The 15,691-nt window shown below is 38.1% G+C and overlaps 1 protein-coding gene across 3 annotated transcripts in view; it reads right to left on the bottom strand.

The window, feature by feature from the left end:
* ADAMTS3 (ADAM metallopeptidase with thrombospondin type 1 motif 3) overlaps positions 1-15,691 on the bottom strand; it is a 267,551-nt gene that overhangs the window by 65,205 nt on the left and 186,655 nt on the right. For all 3 annotated transcript variants that reach the window (XM_058722316.1, XM_058722317.1, XM_058722318.1), the window contains one exon: positions 7,008-7,207. In XM_058722316.1, the coding sequence (XP_058578299.1) occupies positions 7,008-7,207 (200 nt within the window). The remainder of the gene's footprint in view (positions 1-7,007; positions 7,208-15,691) is intronic.

Genomic DNA, 15,691 nt, shown 5'->3' with positions numbered 1-15,691 from the left:
AGTAGAAATTAGCAAGTCAAAAGATTTTGTTTTAAATAAACTCTATCTTCAGATCAAGAAAAATTTGTTACCTGCCTAGAATACTCAGAGTTCAGTAAAGCAAACTTCATGGTTACTCACATGATAACAGATCTCTGGCAATAGGATTTGAATATAAAATACAAAGAACACTGCTGGAAAAACTTCCAGGATAGTCCAATTACATAAATTTTTTACTCTAAGAAACTTCATTTCTATTTCTTTACTTTCAAAGATTTATTCCTAATCTCTCCTCCCAATTCTCTTTTATTGTCCTACTAGTGATTTTTAACTAGGAGTTTTCATCAAAATTACCCATTTGGCTTAGAAAACACTAACTCTTAGGCCTGTATCCCAAACACTCCTGATTCAGAAGCTCTTTCTTGACTCAGAACTTTTGCAATTAATGATCCATTTGACTGGATCACTCTTTCCAGCTTTATTCCTCACAGAATTTCTATATCTCTGCCCACATAGTATCTCAGAGATGCTTTTTCTAATCTCCTATCCCAAATATTCCCCACTTTGCCTCTTCTCTCCTTGACAGTATCTCTTCAATATTATTTATTTTTCTTCTCAGCAGTTATTACTACCTAAACTTACATGTTTATTTCATTTGATTATTACCTGTCTCCTCTTCCAAGCTCCAAGAGGGCAGAGAATTTTCTAGTGTGTTTATTGGGATTACTTCCTAAGCCTAAAAAGGCATTGTACATAGTAGGCAATAGGATCAATATTTGTATAATGGGACACACCCCATAGCTGAGAACCACTTTCCTCGCAAGTCAGCCATGCTACAAAATAGTAAAAATAAAATTTCTTAACATAACCAGGTATGATATGAGATCCTAGCAAGGACTTAACACATATCACATATATCTTGTTCAAAACATAAAAAGCTTGCCAAGAATCTAGGAATAACCGGTTATTAGTCATGCTGTTTTAGAATATAATCATATCTGTTTATTTCTGCTTTATAGATGAGACCCGAATAAATTTCAAGATCTACAAAAAAGAAAGAGTTAAAAATAAAAGAAGATGGAAGGCAACTGACTACTACTCCCTCCTTCACTGATTCAGAGGAACCCAGGGGATAGGTAGATGGTACCTTCTCCCTCTTAGGGAATTATAGCAAAATCATCTCAGGGCCTGTTCAGACTTATTCACTTGATCCTTAAACCCTCAGGGAAAAGTGCTAATTTAGTGAACTGCCTCTCCAGTATCCAGATTCCCAGATTCATATGGCAAATAGCTTTTAACTTTACCGCACTCATATATGACAAAATCATTACTATCACCAGGCAATATGGCCCTGGAAGAGATGAAATATATTTGTGTCAAAAAGGTGATTAACGTGGCTAATTTAAAATAGCAGGTAAATGAGGGCAGGGGTAGGTGAAGGGGATTAAGAGGTACAAACTTCTAGTTGTAAAATAAGTAAGTCACATGATGGAAAGGACAGCATAGAGCAAAAATAAATAAAGTAGCAAATAATTTTTTTAAATGTTTACCATTATTCCTGACATATAAGACACTGTGTTTCAAATGTTCTCTTGATTATATTTAGACTATGAGTAGCCTGAGGTAAAATAAATATGAAATATAATTTGAATTTTCTAAATAAGTTTCTCCTCACAATAACCCTGTCTTCTCCTTCCTCTTTAGAGCTCCTTTGTGAGCACTGGACTGTGACTGCTATTCCCACCTTATCGGTAAGGAAACCAAGACAGTGAGAAGTTGCTACTGGTACAAGGCCTGTCACCTGTCACCTTGTAGGTGCTAGGCTCTCTTGCCTTTCCTCTATAGACTACTACCTCCTATGCATTTACTGATTTTTATTTATTTTTTATTTTTTTTAATATTTATTTTTGAGCAAGAGCAGGCATGGGGGAGGGTGTGGGGGTGGAGTCAAAGGCTCTGAAGCAGGCTCTGTGCTGACAGCAGGGACCCCAATTCAAGGCCCGATCCCACAAACCATAAGATCATGACCTGAGTCGACGTTGGACGCTTAACTGACTGAGCCAATCAGGCACCCCCACATTTACTGATTTTTATGTATTTATTTTAAAATATTAATTTATTTTGGGGAAAGCATAAGCAAAGGAGAGGCAGAGAGAGGGGGATAGAGGATCTAAAGTGGGCTTTGCACTGACAGGCTGACAGCAATGAGCCCAATGTGCGGCTTGAACTCATGACCTGCGAGATATTGACCTGAGTCAAAGTTGGATGTTCAACCAACTGAGACACCCAGGTGCCCCTGCTGAGTTTTAAATAAAGCATATAACTCAGGAGCAGTCAAATGGAAGAGATACATAGGTCAATGGATGTGGGGAGACGTGCAGAGCATATGGAGGCAGGGTATGGAACTTCCATGCTCTTTTCCAAGGATACTGCTTTCCCAGCACCTTGATGTAATCACCAACCAGGAAGCTCCACTCTGTCTTCTTTGAATGACTACCAGTACCACTATCATTATTTGAGACTGTTTGACACACTCAAATAATTTTAAAAATTTACCTCAATTTTATTAACATTTTAAAGCCCATTCCCTCTAGATAAAGGGCAATAATAATTCCCATCTTGAAATAAACTTGAAAAAAAAGACACCCAAGAAATGTTAACTGACTTTTTTCATGTGCTTTTATCATATCATCAAGCAGGTTAAAAGCCTTCATTTGTCATCTATATCCTCTTGCATCAAGTCCAAATTTCTGCCTCCCAAGATTGTTCATAACCTTTGTTATTTATACTCATTTGTTCATTTACCCATTCTTTTAGTAAACAGATGCTTACCATTTAACAATTTAAGAACTTCTTTTTTGGGGCGCCTGGGTGGCACAGTCGGTTAAGCGTCCGACTTCAGCCAGGTCACGCTCTCGCGGTCCGTGAGTCGAGCCCCGCATCAGGCTCTGGGCTGATGGCTCGGAGCCTGGAGCCTGTTTCCGATTCTGTGTCTCCCTCTCTCTCTGCCCCTCCCCCGTTCATGCTCTGTCTCTCTCTGTCCCAAAAATAAATTAAAAAAAAAAACAAAAAAAACGTTGAAAAAAAAAAAAGAACTTTTTTTTTAAACGTTTATTTATTTTGAGAGAGAGAGTGCACATGCACAAGTAGGGGAGGAGCAGAGAGAGAGGAGAGAGAGAGAATCCCAAGTAGGCTCCACGCCAAGTATGGAGCCTGACAGGGGGCTCAATCTCACAAGCCATGAGATCATGAACTGAGCCGAAATCACGAGCTGGACACTGAACTGACTGAGCCACCCAAGGACCTTTTTAAGGTAAGAAACTATGAAATAAGAAACACAAGCTTCTCCTTAAAAAATGAGGTCGGTTTAAGGGGCGCCTGGGTGGCGCAGTCGGTTAAGCGTCCGACTTCAGCCAGGTCACCATCTCGCGGTCCGTGAGTTCGAGCCCCGCGTCAGGCTCTGGGCTGATGGCTCGGAGCCTGGAGCCTGTTTCCGATTCTGTGTCCCCCTCTCTCTCTCTGCCCCTCCCCCGTTCACGCTCTGTCTCTCTCTGTCCCAAAAAATAAAAATTAAAAAAAAAAAAAAGTTAAAAAAAAAAAATGAGGTCAGTTTAAATTAAAATAACAATCATGAAGAAAATTACTTGGACACATAAAAGTACTCCAATAGTTCAGAAACTGTATAGTAAATATCATCTGGGATCTGGTATGGAAACTAAATTGACTAACAAGTAAACTAAAGGAAGAATGTATTCACTGACTACTCAAATAAGGCAAAGGTGTCATACGATGTTAAAAGAAACCATGTTCTTTTCTCTACCACCGGGACACATTTCTCCCCAAATCAATGCAAAGAGGTAGATTCTTTTGCTCAGTTTTCTCCTACAGTTTCTGTTATGAACCTATATGACATGAAGAAAGCCTGTGTGTCTGTGTAGGCCTCAAGTTTGGTGAGCCATGATTTTAGGCAACCATGGGAAGTCATAAAGCATGGTTAACATAGGCGGTAATAGCTATTCAAACATTGTTAGGGGGGAAAAACCAACTTTCTTTGCCTTAAATTTCCTTAAGGCAGTTTTGTTATAATACCATTATCCAACTCTTATCTAATTGACCAATTTGAGACAGGGTAATGAGCGTGCTTATTTCACTGTTTGGGATTTAATAGTCTACAATAGGGCGATGGGGGGGTGGGAAGGAGAAGAAAGCATTTGGTCTTCAGTCTGTCATGCTTAAAGTAGTCTGCCAACTCTTATAAAGGAAACCTGAAATTATTCACTTGGAGAAGGATGGGAATTATAAGTTTGTCTAGTTTAGAACAGGAGTTATCAACTCTAGCACTACTGACATTTTAGATTAGATAATTCATAAGTCTTTGTTTTGTAGGGCTGTCCTTGTGTTTTATGTTTAGCAACATCCCTGGCCTCTTCTGCTAGTGGCATTAACAACCACCCCTCCCATTTGTGACAACTAACATCCTCTAAACATTGCCAAATGTCCCTGGGGACAGAGGCTGAGACAAACTGCCCTCTGCTGAGAATCAATGATTTAGAATAAGGAAAATCTTTGTGGCTATACACTTAAGTCATGTGCAATTCAGCTCACATCAATAATAAAACCATTTTCCATCTGTCTCATGACCATGTCTAGCTTTCACCTGGTTATGAACTTGGGAAGAGAAAAGGAGGAGTGTTATTATTGTCTCTGCCAAACCCCTTCCTACATCAATGACTTCAGATGCAATGAACTTCTTCAATTTTAAAAATTATTGTCTCTACTATAGTTCCATTCTCTGATGCACTATTGACTTTACAACAAATTCTGGGGTTTGAGACAAAGACTCAGTCTATTATCTAACCTTTCTAATGGTCTTAAAAATAAAGCAGCCCTTTTGACTGTTATTAAACCTAAAATGTAGTACTTTGTTTTATTCTTTGACACCCTTCAAATTAGAATTGCTGTCTGACAAATATGCTTTATCGATTTCTACTTCCTTGTCAAAAGATTCTACCTAGAAATCTTTTATGTTTCATGGGCCCTTCAGAAAAACAAAATCAAACAAAGCAAAAACGAAACAAAACACACCTCACAACCATAGAAACACAAATCTCTAAAGACCCAGTTTAACTCCCAACTTCTGATGAATTACAGAATTAATGAACATCGTATGGAGCTTTTCAAGTTTATAAACACAGAAAAGAAATTCCAGGCAGAGATGTGAGTTGCCTAAGGCCACAGAGCCAACCGGTAGCAGAACTAGATTGAAAGCCCCTGCCTCCTAAGTCCTAATTTAATACTCTCAACCCTTCACCACTTGGATGACTGTTGTCACAGCTGCCTTCTCCAAAGTCTTAACAGCATTTATAGCATTATAGCACCTATAACTCTTATAGTAGCATGTTTTTACTGCTTAACTTAAAAAAAAAAAAGTTCCTATGTATTTTTCTCTTTGCTTCTTGACTAAATTATAAGGTCTGTGAGGACAAGGACCATATCAAATCTCTGCCACATGACTCCATGTATAGTTCTGAGTACCAGGAAGGAGCCTAATAAATCTATAATGACTCGCTGCCATCCCTGCTGGTAGGACAAAGCAGCCCAGGGCACGTGAATAGCATCTTCTTAGGGTTTTTAAATTTTAGGTAATTTTGGAAGTAAATTTCATGTGGAAAACTAAAACATGACTGTTTCCTTCTGCATGTGTACACAGCACTAGACGAAGCACAGCGACTTATTTTTACCCATTTAATCCTCTCAGCATGCCTTGTGAGGTAAGTTCCATTATTTTTCTCATTACGTACATGGAGAGACTGAAGCAGGCAGAGAGGCTAAACAGCATGCCCAGAGTTTCATCACTTAGCAAGTGTACAAAAAGTTAACAGGTGAAGACATTCATGTAATTTACAAACAATGATCTTCCCTACACATCTATTGTCAAAGCTAATAATTTGTTTTCTGTGTGATGTTCAGTCTTCATAACAGCAAGTAGGGCCAATGAGCAAATAAAAATAATTTTTATACTGCCTTTCCATCTTACCAGGCACATGGTATATGTATATTTTATAAACTAGCATCTCAATGAACAAAAACATATTTAACATATAGGCTTAAATGTTAGTAGAAATAAAATAATGATTAATAATATTAATAATTATTCTTCTCCATTGTAATAATTTGAAATCGAATCTGAACCATGGAAAGAAGAAGGTAAACAATGTAGATAACTAAAGACATTAAATTAAAATCAAAAATTGAAAAAGAGAGAATAGGCTTAGGTAATAAATTTGCTAGATCAGTAAAATAAGTATTTCATAATTCTAGGAGGTAAAGTATATAAAATGGAGTATACTACTATCTTAATTATCTCTTAGAAGTAGGTGGTTTATATACTATTTCTCCTCAATTGCTCTCTGCCAATTCACAAGGAAAAAGAGAATCCCAGTTTTAGGATGTGGACTAAATTTCCTCTGCATTATGATTAAGGCTCATAAAGGAGAAATAAAGGAAAAATTTAAGGAGCTCTTAATTACTGTGGTGCAGCCAAGGGTTGACCATGCTTGTACATATATTACCTTCAGTTTGTATAATGTTGAAAAATATCACTCTTATTCAAAAGCTCTAGCAACAAGTATCCACCTAGGATACAAACTGACGCTATTTCATCCTTCGTGGCCCAGATCAAGGCGGGTGGACAAAGTCATGAGAGTTTTGATTATCCTCAAAACAAAATGAGAATCACAATTCATGGTATAGTTCCATCTTATTATAACTGTTTAAATTTATGATTTCCCCTTGATGACAATGGAAAACTAGCCAATTACCCAAAAGAAAATTTCGTTTCATGCTTCCTTCATGTTTGCATTCTTGTATGTTAAATCCGGAGATCGAGATCTGAATCTAATGCCGTTATGTCCACATTTGGGATGTGGGGCAGGTCGTGGGAGTCCTCACATAGGCTGCCAAAAGACACGAACAGAACAGAAGTGAATTAAAAGATCAAAAAACCTCAGAGAGGAGTCGCTACTCACAATGTTCATCAGGGTGAGGAGGTAGTTTTGGACGTGCTCTTTGCCATGGAAGCGGACCACGGAGTCGTCCACCCCCAGCAGCACCTCAATGTTGTAATCGTTCTCTCCCGCGTGTCTGCGGCGCCTCGCTGCTTCCTTCAGCTGCTGCTCAATGCTGCTGGAAATAGTATCTACATCGTCAAGGCCTTCCAGATCCGACTCTATTAAGAAACAAAAGGAACTCAGGCATTTCAGCTTCCCCGACAGGACTTCTAACAGCTTTTTACAAAAAAGGAATCTTCTAGGGGGTCACTATACTCCAGTCACTAAGATGCTACTTTACAGAACGTACACATGCATACGAGCAGACAGACTGTGCTGATTCAACATGGAATAGCAACACTGAGGGTAAAGTAATATTATTGTACAGGAAGCGCCATGGCCACACTGAATGTTCCAGACGAGAAGAGGGTGTAGTTTAGTCTTCCTCTAGCTGCATCATCAGTGCAGAGCAAAGAAAGTGGGGATACAGACAGAGCAGTTGTCAAGTACTTATTAAATACATGGAGATGATAGGGGCGCCTGGGTGGCGCAGTCGGTTAAGCGGCCGACTTCAGCCAGGTCACGATCTCGCGTCTGTGAGTTCGAGCCCCGCGTCGGGCTCTGTGCTGACAGCTCGGAGCCTGGAGCCTGTTTCCAATTCTGTGTCTCCCTCTCTCTCTGCCCCTCCCCCGTTCATGCTCTGTGTCTCTCTGTCCCAAAAGTAAATAAAAAAAAAAAAAAAAAAAAAAAAAAAAAAATAAATAAATAAATACATGGAGATGATAAATGAAAAAATCATGTGTTGATAAGTTTAGAGTGATTAATTTAAGTCCCTATAATCCTAGGCTCAAGGGATGGAATTTGTATCACGTAAATTAAATTTTTTTTTTTAACATTTACTTATTTTTTGAGAGGCAGAGAGAGACAGAGCATGAGCAGGGGAGGTGCAGAGAGAGGGAGACACAGAATCGGAAGCAGGCTCCAGGCTCTGAGCTGTCAGCACAGAGCCCGATTCAGAGCTCGAACTCAGGAACCATGAGATCATGACCTGGGCCGAAGTCAGTTGCCTAACCAGTTGAGCCACCCAGGTGCTCCTGTATCATGTAAATTTAAATTACTCCTTTTACCAGTAGCCTTAACTTAAAAACCAAATTAGAGCATGGCAACACAAGAGCATCTGGTGCTACAACTATTAGTCACAATATATTACTTTATTTCTTATGCGGATGGTTTTCTAGTGAATGATGCTAGGGAGACACTACAGGTCTCCACATTTGTACCGGGCATCATCTAGATAGGAGGTCACTTCAACAGCTATATATGTGACTCTGTAAGACACCAAACTAAGAAGTCAATCAGAAAATACCTACATCCAAAGAAAAATAAAAGAATAAACATTTTTTATTTAATACAGTTGAAGCTATTTATTTTTTATTTTCCAAATAAATCTCTCTCTCTCTCTCTCATACACACACATGAAAGAGAGACACACACAGATATCCATATACATCTATCTATCTATCTATCTATCTAGAAAGAGAATGAGAGAGGCATTCTCAATTTCTAGTTATCTTGTTTATCTACTTTCAGATTACCATACTTTTGGTGAAGAAAAATGTTTTTGTGAAATGAAAAATAAAATTTATCACTTGGAAGCCAAAACCAAAGATATTTTCCAAAACTGCTGGTATGAAACTGAAAGCAAAATTCATTTCCATTTCAAATATATATAAGCTGGAAAGGATTTTATTTTACAAACTGCCCTGATGCCTATAACAACCCCATACCTAAAAACAAGTTTGAAAGAACCAGTTCTGACTCATGGGAGTCTTACTTCATGCTTCACTAGGGCCTGTAAGCCATTTGAATCGGTGTCTGACATTAACAAATAGGCATTTTCCTCTCCACCTTTGTGGTTTTAGTAAGGTTGAAGGGGGGGGAAAAAAAGGTGTCTCTTGGCTGGGAAGATTGATGACCAAGCCCTAGCCACACGGGATTAGAAGTAGTAGAAGTACAAATTTTACTCACACCCTTTCCACTATTAAAAAACACACAGAAACACCAGAACTCTCCCTTACAAGGATGGGCAAGGGACTACTGAGGTTTGAAAGCCATACTGTAATTCACTTTGACCCAAGCCCAAATGCTAGATCATTAGCTGGGAATTTTCTTCTCATCGGGGAATCACACTGACTCCACAATACATAAATAGCTCTCGCCGCCATCCACATCAAACAGAAAGTTTTCCTCAAAAGTTGTTTTTAAGCACTGTAACCCACATTGAGGGCAAGAGACTACACCTGCAAACAGCTTTACCTAATTCAACCTCAAGCCTTTCACACACTTGAGAAAGCGAAAGGTTGTGATAGCTAGTGTACAAACAGGAAACTCCATACACGAGCTCCCAGTTCTAAAAATGGCTCTTTTTGGCAGAACGGCCAGTGACAGTGTCCAATGCAAATATAGTAGCAATGTCATCATATCATTAAGTCTGATGCATGAATGGAGAAGGCTGAATACTTATTTCAGAAAGACAGTTCATTCTGCTCTCATACACCTTTGGTTTGGCCTTTGAATCCCTCCTTAAATAGGTGGTTTTCTGGTAAGAGAAGAGAATCTCTTTTTCCATTGCATGAGGAACCTGGAAAGGAAGAAGGAAGCCTTTTTCTTTTAACCATTGCCTTGATTCGGTCAAGAATACTCCTGTCCCTACTCCCCCCCTGTGCTGTACAGTGTTCTTTCTATGATTCCTAAAGTGAGTACCGTCAAACGTTTCAAAGAAAGACAGGGGAATAATTTCTGGCATTTTTTATCCATATACACCAGCATTAATTACAGACAATTCTGAGGCTGTGAAATATCTTCACTCACAAAGAAATTTTCCCCAACATGTCCACTCTGTAAGGTAACTGTCATGGGCGTTGTAATCAGACATACCTGGCTCCAAATCCTGGCAGTGTCATATCCTAGCAATGTAAATTTAGTTAAGATGCCTAGCCTCTCTAAATCTCACTTTCCTCATCTGTAAAATGGGATAATAGACTAATCTGCAGAGTTGCTATGAAGGGACGATTATAATAAAGGCACCATGTACAGTGCTTAGACGTAAGTGCTCAACAAATAGCATTTACTGTTACTACTATCGTGATGATGATTATGATTTCCCATTAAGAGAAGTCTCCTACACCTTTTATAGCTTTCTACATTTTATTTGTATATGACAAATCAAATAGATATAGTGTTTTTTTTAAATAGAGGTCAGAAAAAAAATTAGAATTAGCGAAGGGAAATCTGAACTGCTAATAACTTTAGAAAGAATAAGGGTAACAATATTTCCCCAAAAGCATAACGTTGGTACAAGGAGAAAAGAATCTAGAATGTTTACTTTCAGGTAAATTAGGATGACCCCCAATGGGACAAACTTGTTTAGTAGATTAAAAAACCTAAAGCAAAACTGGACACAGTCTGCTTATAGATGGTGCTGATTTTCACTCAATGCATATTTATTGAGTACTCACACATAGCAGACCCTGAGAAGCTAAAGAACCAGTTGGCACATCTGTAGGTGTCAACTCTGGGAACCACAAAGTCGTACTCGATTATATTCAGAATGGAGCTGAGTTTGTATCATGTAGTCACAAACCATTATATAGGCTGGAATCACACAATCTCTAGTTTAAGCAGATCTAGGCAGGGTACAGAACATACCTGTGGGTAATAGCTTACCCCTTTAGAAAGCTTCCGAGTTTAAAAGCTGACACATGCTTTGGCAAAACTTAAGATGCCTCTGTGTCTAATTCTACCATTATTTCTGTGCCCCATGAAATACAGGAACAGGAAAAATTAAAGGTGAGTATCATGCTAATCATGTCCACACTCACAACACCCATCAGATCTGTTTACTGCAAAAAGGGGTGAGAAGAATCACAGAGAAGGCAATAGGCAAGTTCAGGAAGGGAAAGCATAGTTACATTTTGCATTGGGAGTAGCAAATTGGATCTGTGGTGGCACTCTGTTGGCATCCTCTTAAGTAAGTGCATCCAAGGTGGCTTGAATGGCTGTAGCTGAGTTGGACAGCAGATAATGATGGATGTGATAACAGAATCAGTGGAAAGACTGGACATTTTTAAGATAAATAAATAAATAAGGCCCTGCAGTAAGTACAGTGTGCTTCATTCCAGAAAAGGGATGCTCATAGTACCTCTCAAGTTTCCCAGAAATAACAAAGTCAGTCCTTCTTAGTACTTACAGTGAGTGAGTTTCACTTTTTCAAACGTTTTTGCAACTTACATTTCAAGTTATTGATATGAATTAATTAACATTTTGGGAACATTTTGATTTTACCCCTTTTTGTACTCCCTATCTTCCCAATTATTGTATGTGAACTTTCAACAAAGTAATTTTACTACAAAGCCTATGTTACTGAAGGTATATAATATTTGGGGATGCATAGGTGACCAACTAAGGCAAAATAAATATAGTTATTTTTAGTGTTGAAGATAGGATTATTAGTGTCAAATCAGTACTTTGCATTTACCAAACAGATAAAGTAGAATATAGGTTGTTTTGCTGATTATGAACACTTCAGCTTAAGACATTTTCAGGATGGACTATGGCATATCTACATACCTAATCATATTTGCAGGAAATCTAAGTGTAGATTGGTGAAGTTACTCCCACCCCAAAAGAAATTCTATAGTCTAAAAAACGTCAGGAGACAAAGGCAAAATTAGAAAAGTACAAGTTCTGATCAAGTTCTGAATCTGATACAACTACATTAGGGGTTAAAAAGTAATCTCAAGCATATGGGTGTCAGACTGTGATAGAATCATCTTTTCTCTATCCAATCTCTCCTCCCTAAGGAGAAGAATGTTGATTTTATTTGAGGTGGTAATGAACCCAGCTAAAAGTCACTCCTAGTCTCTCTTGGCACAAAGGACCACACGTGACTAAGAATAATTCAATGAGATATAAGCAGAAGTATTGCTTATACTTCAGTGGCTTAAAATGGCTGGTATGAAAGGCTTCCCCCAAGGCTCCTCAAAGGAATGTGATTCATCTTGGTAGATTAGACCCTTTGGTTCTTTACTCAGTATTCCTTCCTGCTTCCTGCAATGTAGACACGATGTCAGGCGTTCTATGAAGTAGCCCTACACTCAAGGCATGTGCTTAGTATGAAAGGGTAGCTATAAAAAAGAGATCTGACCCCACAACGACTATGGAGCTGGCATCCCAGCCCTGGACTGCCTAGCATCAGCCTTTATTACACACGGGGGAGAGCCCTTCCATCATGCTTAGGCCAAGTTAGAGTTTTCTTTTGTATGTCACTGAATCTAGTCCTAAGAGATAGGACACTGATGATAATTTTATTATGTAAATTCCTCATGCTTCCCTGCTCCATTTGGGAATGCCAGTCAATTTTTATGTGAATAAGTGGATGAGAAACTAAGGTTCACTTTACCAAAATGTCCCAGCTTTCTTTACAGCGCATCTACTTCAGAAAATGAGGACGAAAATATTTCACAGTAACCATAAACATAGAATGAGTCTGTATGTATAAATTTAACATTCTTCATGAACAGAATACGGTTGTAAAAATGAAGTGACTGGGATGCTACCAGCTGGATTTTCCAATAGTAGGTGGAGATCCTAAGATCAGAGCTAAAAATAGGCAGAAAATTCAACAACTGTCATATGTTAACATCAGAAGCAGAGAGGAATTATATTGTGTTGACCTGTTTACAACATCCAGTAGTGATTTTCCCATTGACATCTTTTTTAAAAAGTTATATTTTTATAATTCCTAAAAAGACACACTAACAGCATCTCTGTATATGGGGGCATCATTCCACCAAGATATAAAATATTTCTGTGAAAAGCAGCCGAATCCTTCACCAACTAGGAAATTCCATAATGATAGTTCAAAGAACTAGATTCATGCCAATTTATGATGTCAATTCTGAAGTTTCATTAAGTAACTGTTGCTTTAAAAAAAAAGGGAGAGAGAGACATTACCATTGAATGAATATTAGTTTCCGTGATTTCTTTTCCCCATAAGTTCTAATTCTAACGTACATGTTTGCTTTTGTTTTCACTGACTACTTTAAGGGAGAGCATACAGCCTTTTTTTTAAATGGAAAACATCTTACCTTTTAAGTGAAAACAAAAAGATTTTCATGATTTTAGTTTATGGCCATTAGCAAACAAACAAAACAGAAAAGTCACCTCCAATACATAAAAAATTGTGACTTTTAGCATGAATCTCCTGTATGTCAGTTAAAATGTTTCAAGCTGCAAATAAAACTTTAAAGTGTTTTAAGCAATCAGGAAGCATATTTGTTGGCCTTACAAGAGTCCCAGAGGTCAGGGGATTCCTGAGTTAGTTTATTGACAGATCATCAAGTAGGCACTTTCCATCTTCTCATATTCAGTCATTCTTGGTGTATAAACTTTGTCTCCAGATTGGCTTCTTCCATTATTTCAAATTCGCAGCACCAATTCCAGCATCAGAGCCAGGTACAACAAATTGTATCTTCGTGCACATCTTTCTGAGGAGTAGGCAAAAATCTTTCCTAGAAGCCCAGTACATTTAACGATATGCTTCAGTGGCCAGAATTGAGTCACATGCCCATGTAAAAATCATTCACAGATAAGAGGAACAGAACCCCACGTAAGTCTTAGTCCAATCAGAAGTCAACCCCTGTACCCAAGGCTGGCCTTCACTGAAGATCAAGGGAGAAGGCCTTGAAATAAAACAAGAGAGGGAAACAGATGTCATACAGGCAACCCACATTGCCGAATTCTCCCTTTCAGATCCTCCTCTTCCTACATTCCCTAGTAACAATCTTCCGGTGGGCTCTTTTATTCTATCTTTGTTTGTATTAATGCAGGTTGTGTTTCATTTCCCTTATTATTATTACAACCTTTTTGCCTGGAGATCACTTCTGCATTCTCATGAAAGGCACAGCCCTTCACTCCCATGGTAGGGGACGCTCATCATTGTGGATTGCCTAGCCCATTCCAACTGTTTCTTGAATAAATCACTGAAATGTCTGCGTGTGGTCAGAGTTGTCAGACAAAATACAGTATATTCTGTTAAATTCAAATTCCATATAAACAACACTGTTTAAAATATAGGTATGTCCCAAATATCACATGGGATGTAACTAATACTAAAAACTTATTCAATGTTTATCTGAAATTCAAATTTAAATGAGAATCCTGTATTTTTATCTGCTAAATCTGGCAATTCTAGGAGTGGGAGAATCTATCTTTCTCCAAGAGGTCCACATAGTTATACAGATTTATACCCACCCACTCCACCCCTATGTACTCAGCGCTAGCAGTGGGCATTGACGCAGGCATGGACAAGTACTATATTCCATTTCCTTGACTCTAGTGATTGGTTAATGGATGGGTAAATGGTCTAAATCATACCAATTAAACTACGACCTAGGATTATTTTATTTGTAGTTACTAGGAAAGAGAAATTCCTTCTAGTAAGCTTGAAACTGGAAGAATAAAATATGGAAGCTGCTTGGGACTAGCACAGGGATAGTTGTTGACCTAAATTTAATGCAAGAAGAGGAAAGGGAAGATTACTAATGGAGAGAAGAGTTTAACGTTCCATTGATGACTTTCAGCCACTGAATTCAACCATTCTTGAAACCTTGGTCTTTTCAATTTCATGAGTCAATAAACTATTGCCACCTCATTTTCTCTCTTACTAATTAAAAAAAATTGTTTTTGCTTACAATTATTTGATGTTAGTTCCTAACAACTGAAACTAAATGAACCTTGATAAATAAACCCATCTATATGCTTCCTACTAGAGTCATCACTCGTTTCATTTTCCTTCCCACTCTTCTTTAATAAACTATTCTTAGGCTACATCATCATTTGAAAAGGTTGACATGTTCTGTTTAATCTCCAAAATTAATTATTTTATTCTCTTTATCTCACTTGAAATTAAGGGCTTTGCTACTAGTGATCTGTTTCCTAGTTTGTTTCTTCTGTTGCTCTTACTCAGCTAAAACTTAACTTTGAAAGACAGGACAGTTTTTTAATTTCCAAATATTATCCCTCTGTACATTGAATAGCAATTTAATTACCATCTCTCTTTTCTTTTTGACTAAATCATAATCCCTCTTACTTCTGGTTGTGTAGCTGACCTCTACTAAATCCAAGAGTAGAGGAAGGAGTCCCCACACTCAGTATGCTGGAGTGCATTCGAGCAATCTGACACTGCTAGAAGTTAGTTTTCTAAGTAAGCTCAAAGGAGAGAGAGAATTCCATTTCACAGATGCCAATTTCAAAGCTCAAATTATGTCTACCAGATGCCTCCTATGTGCGATTTCTTAAGACTTCCCAGGAACCCTATTTGAGCATAGTAATTTTTTTCCATCTGGAACCAGTTAATAAAAATTAAACAAGTCATTATAGCCAACCTGTGAATATTAACATTTGCCATAATATTTCCAATAAATATTTAAAGAACAGGGCGTGGGTCTGCACTGTTCTAAACACAGAGAGAATAACAGTAGACAAAACAGACATGGAGCTTGCCTGCACTGAACTGACATTCTAGAGATAAGAAAGATGAAGCAGGGTAATAAAAGTCAAACAGGATAAGGGGAATAAGAGTGAAATGAAGAAGGCACAAT

The sequence above is a fragment of the Neofelis nebulosa genome, chromosome 3 (assembly GCF_028018385.1).
Source record: "Neofelis nebulosa isolate mNeoNeb1 chromosome 3, mNeoNeb1.pri, whole genome shotgun sequence".
Classification (NCBI taxonomy): Eukaryota; Metazoa; Chordata; class Mammalia; order Carnivora; family Felidae; genus Neofelis; species Neofelis nebulosa.
The sequence above is the reverse complement of the archived record's forward strand: the minus strand, read 5'-3'. Positions and strand labels throughout refer to the sequence as shown.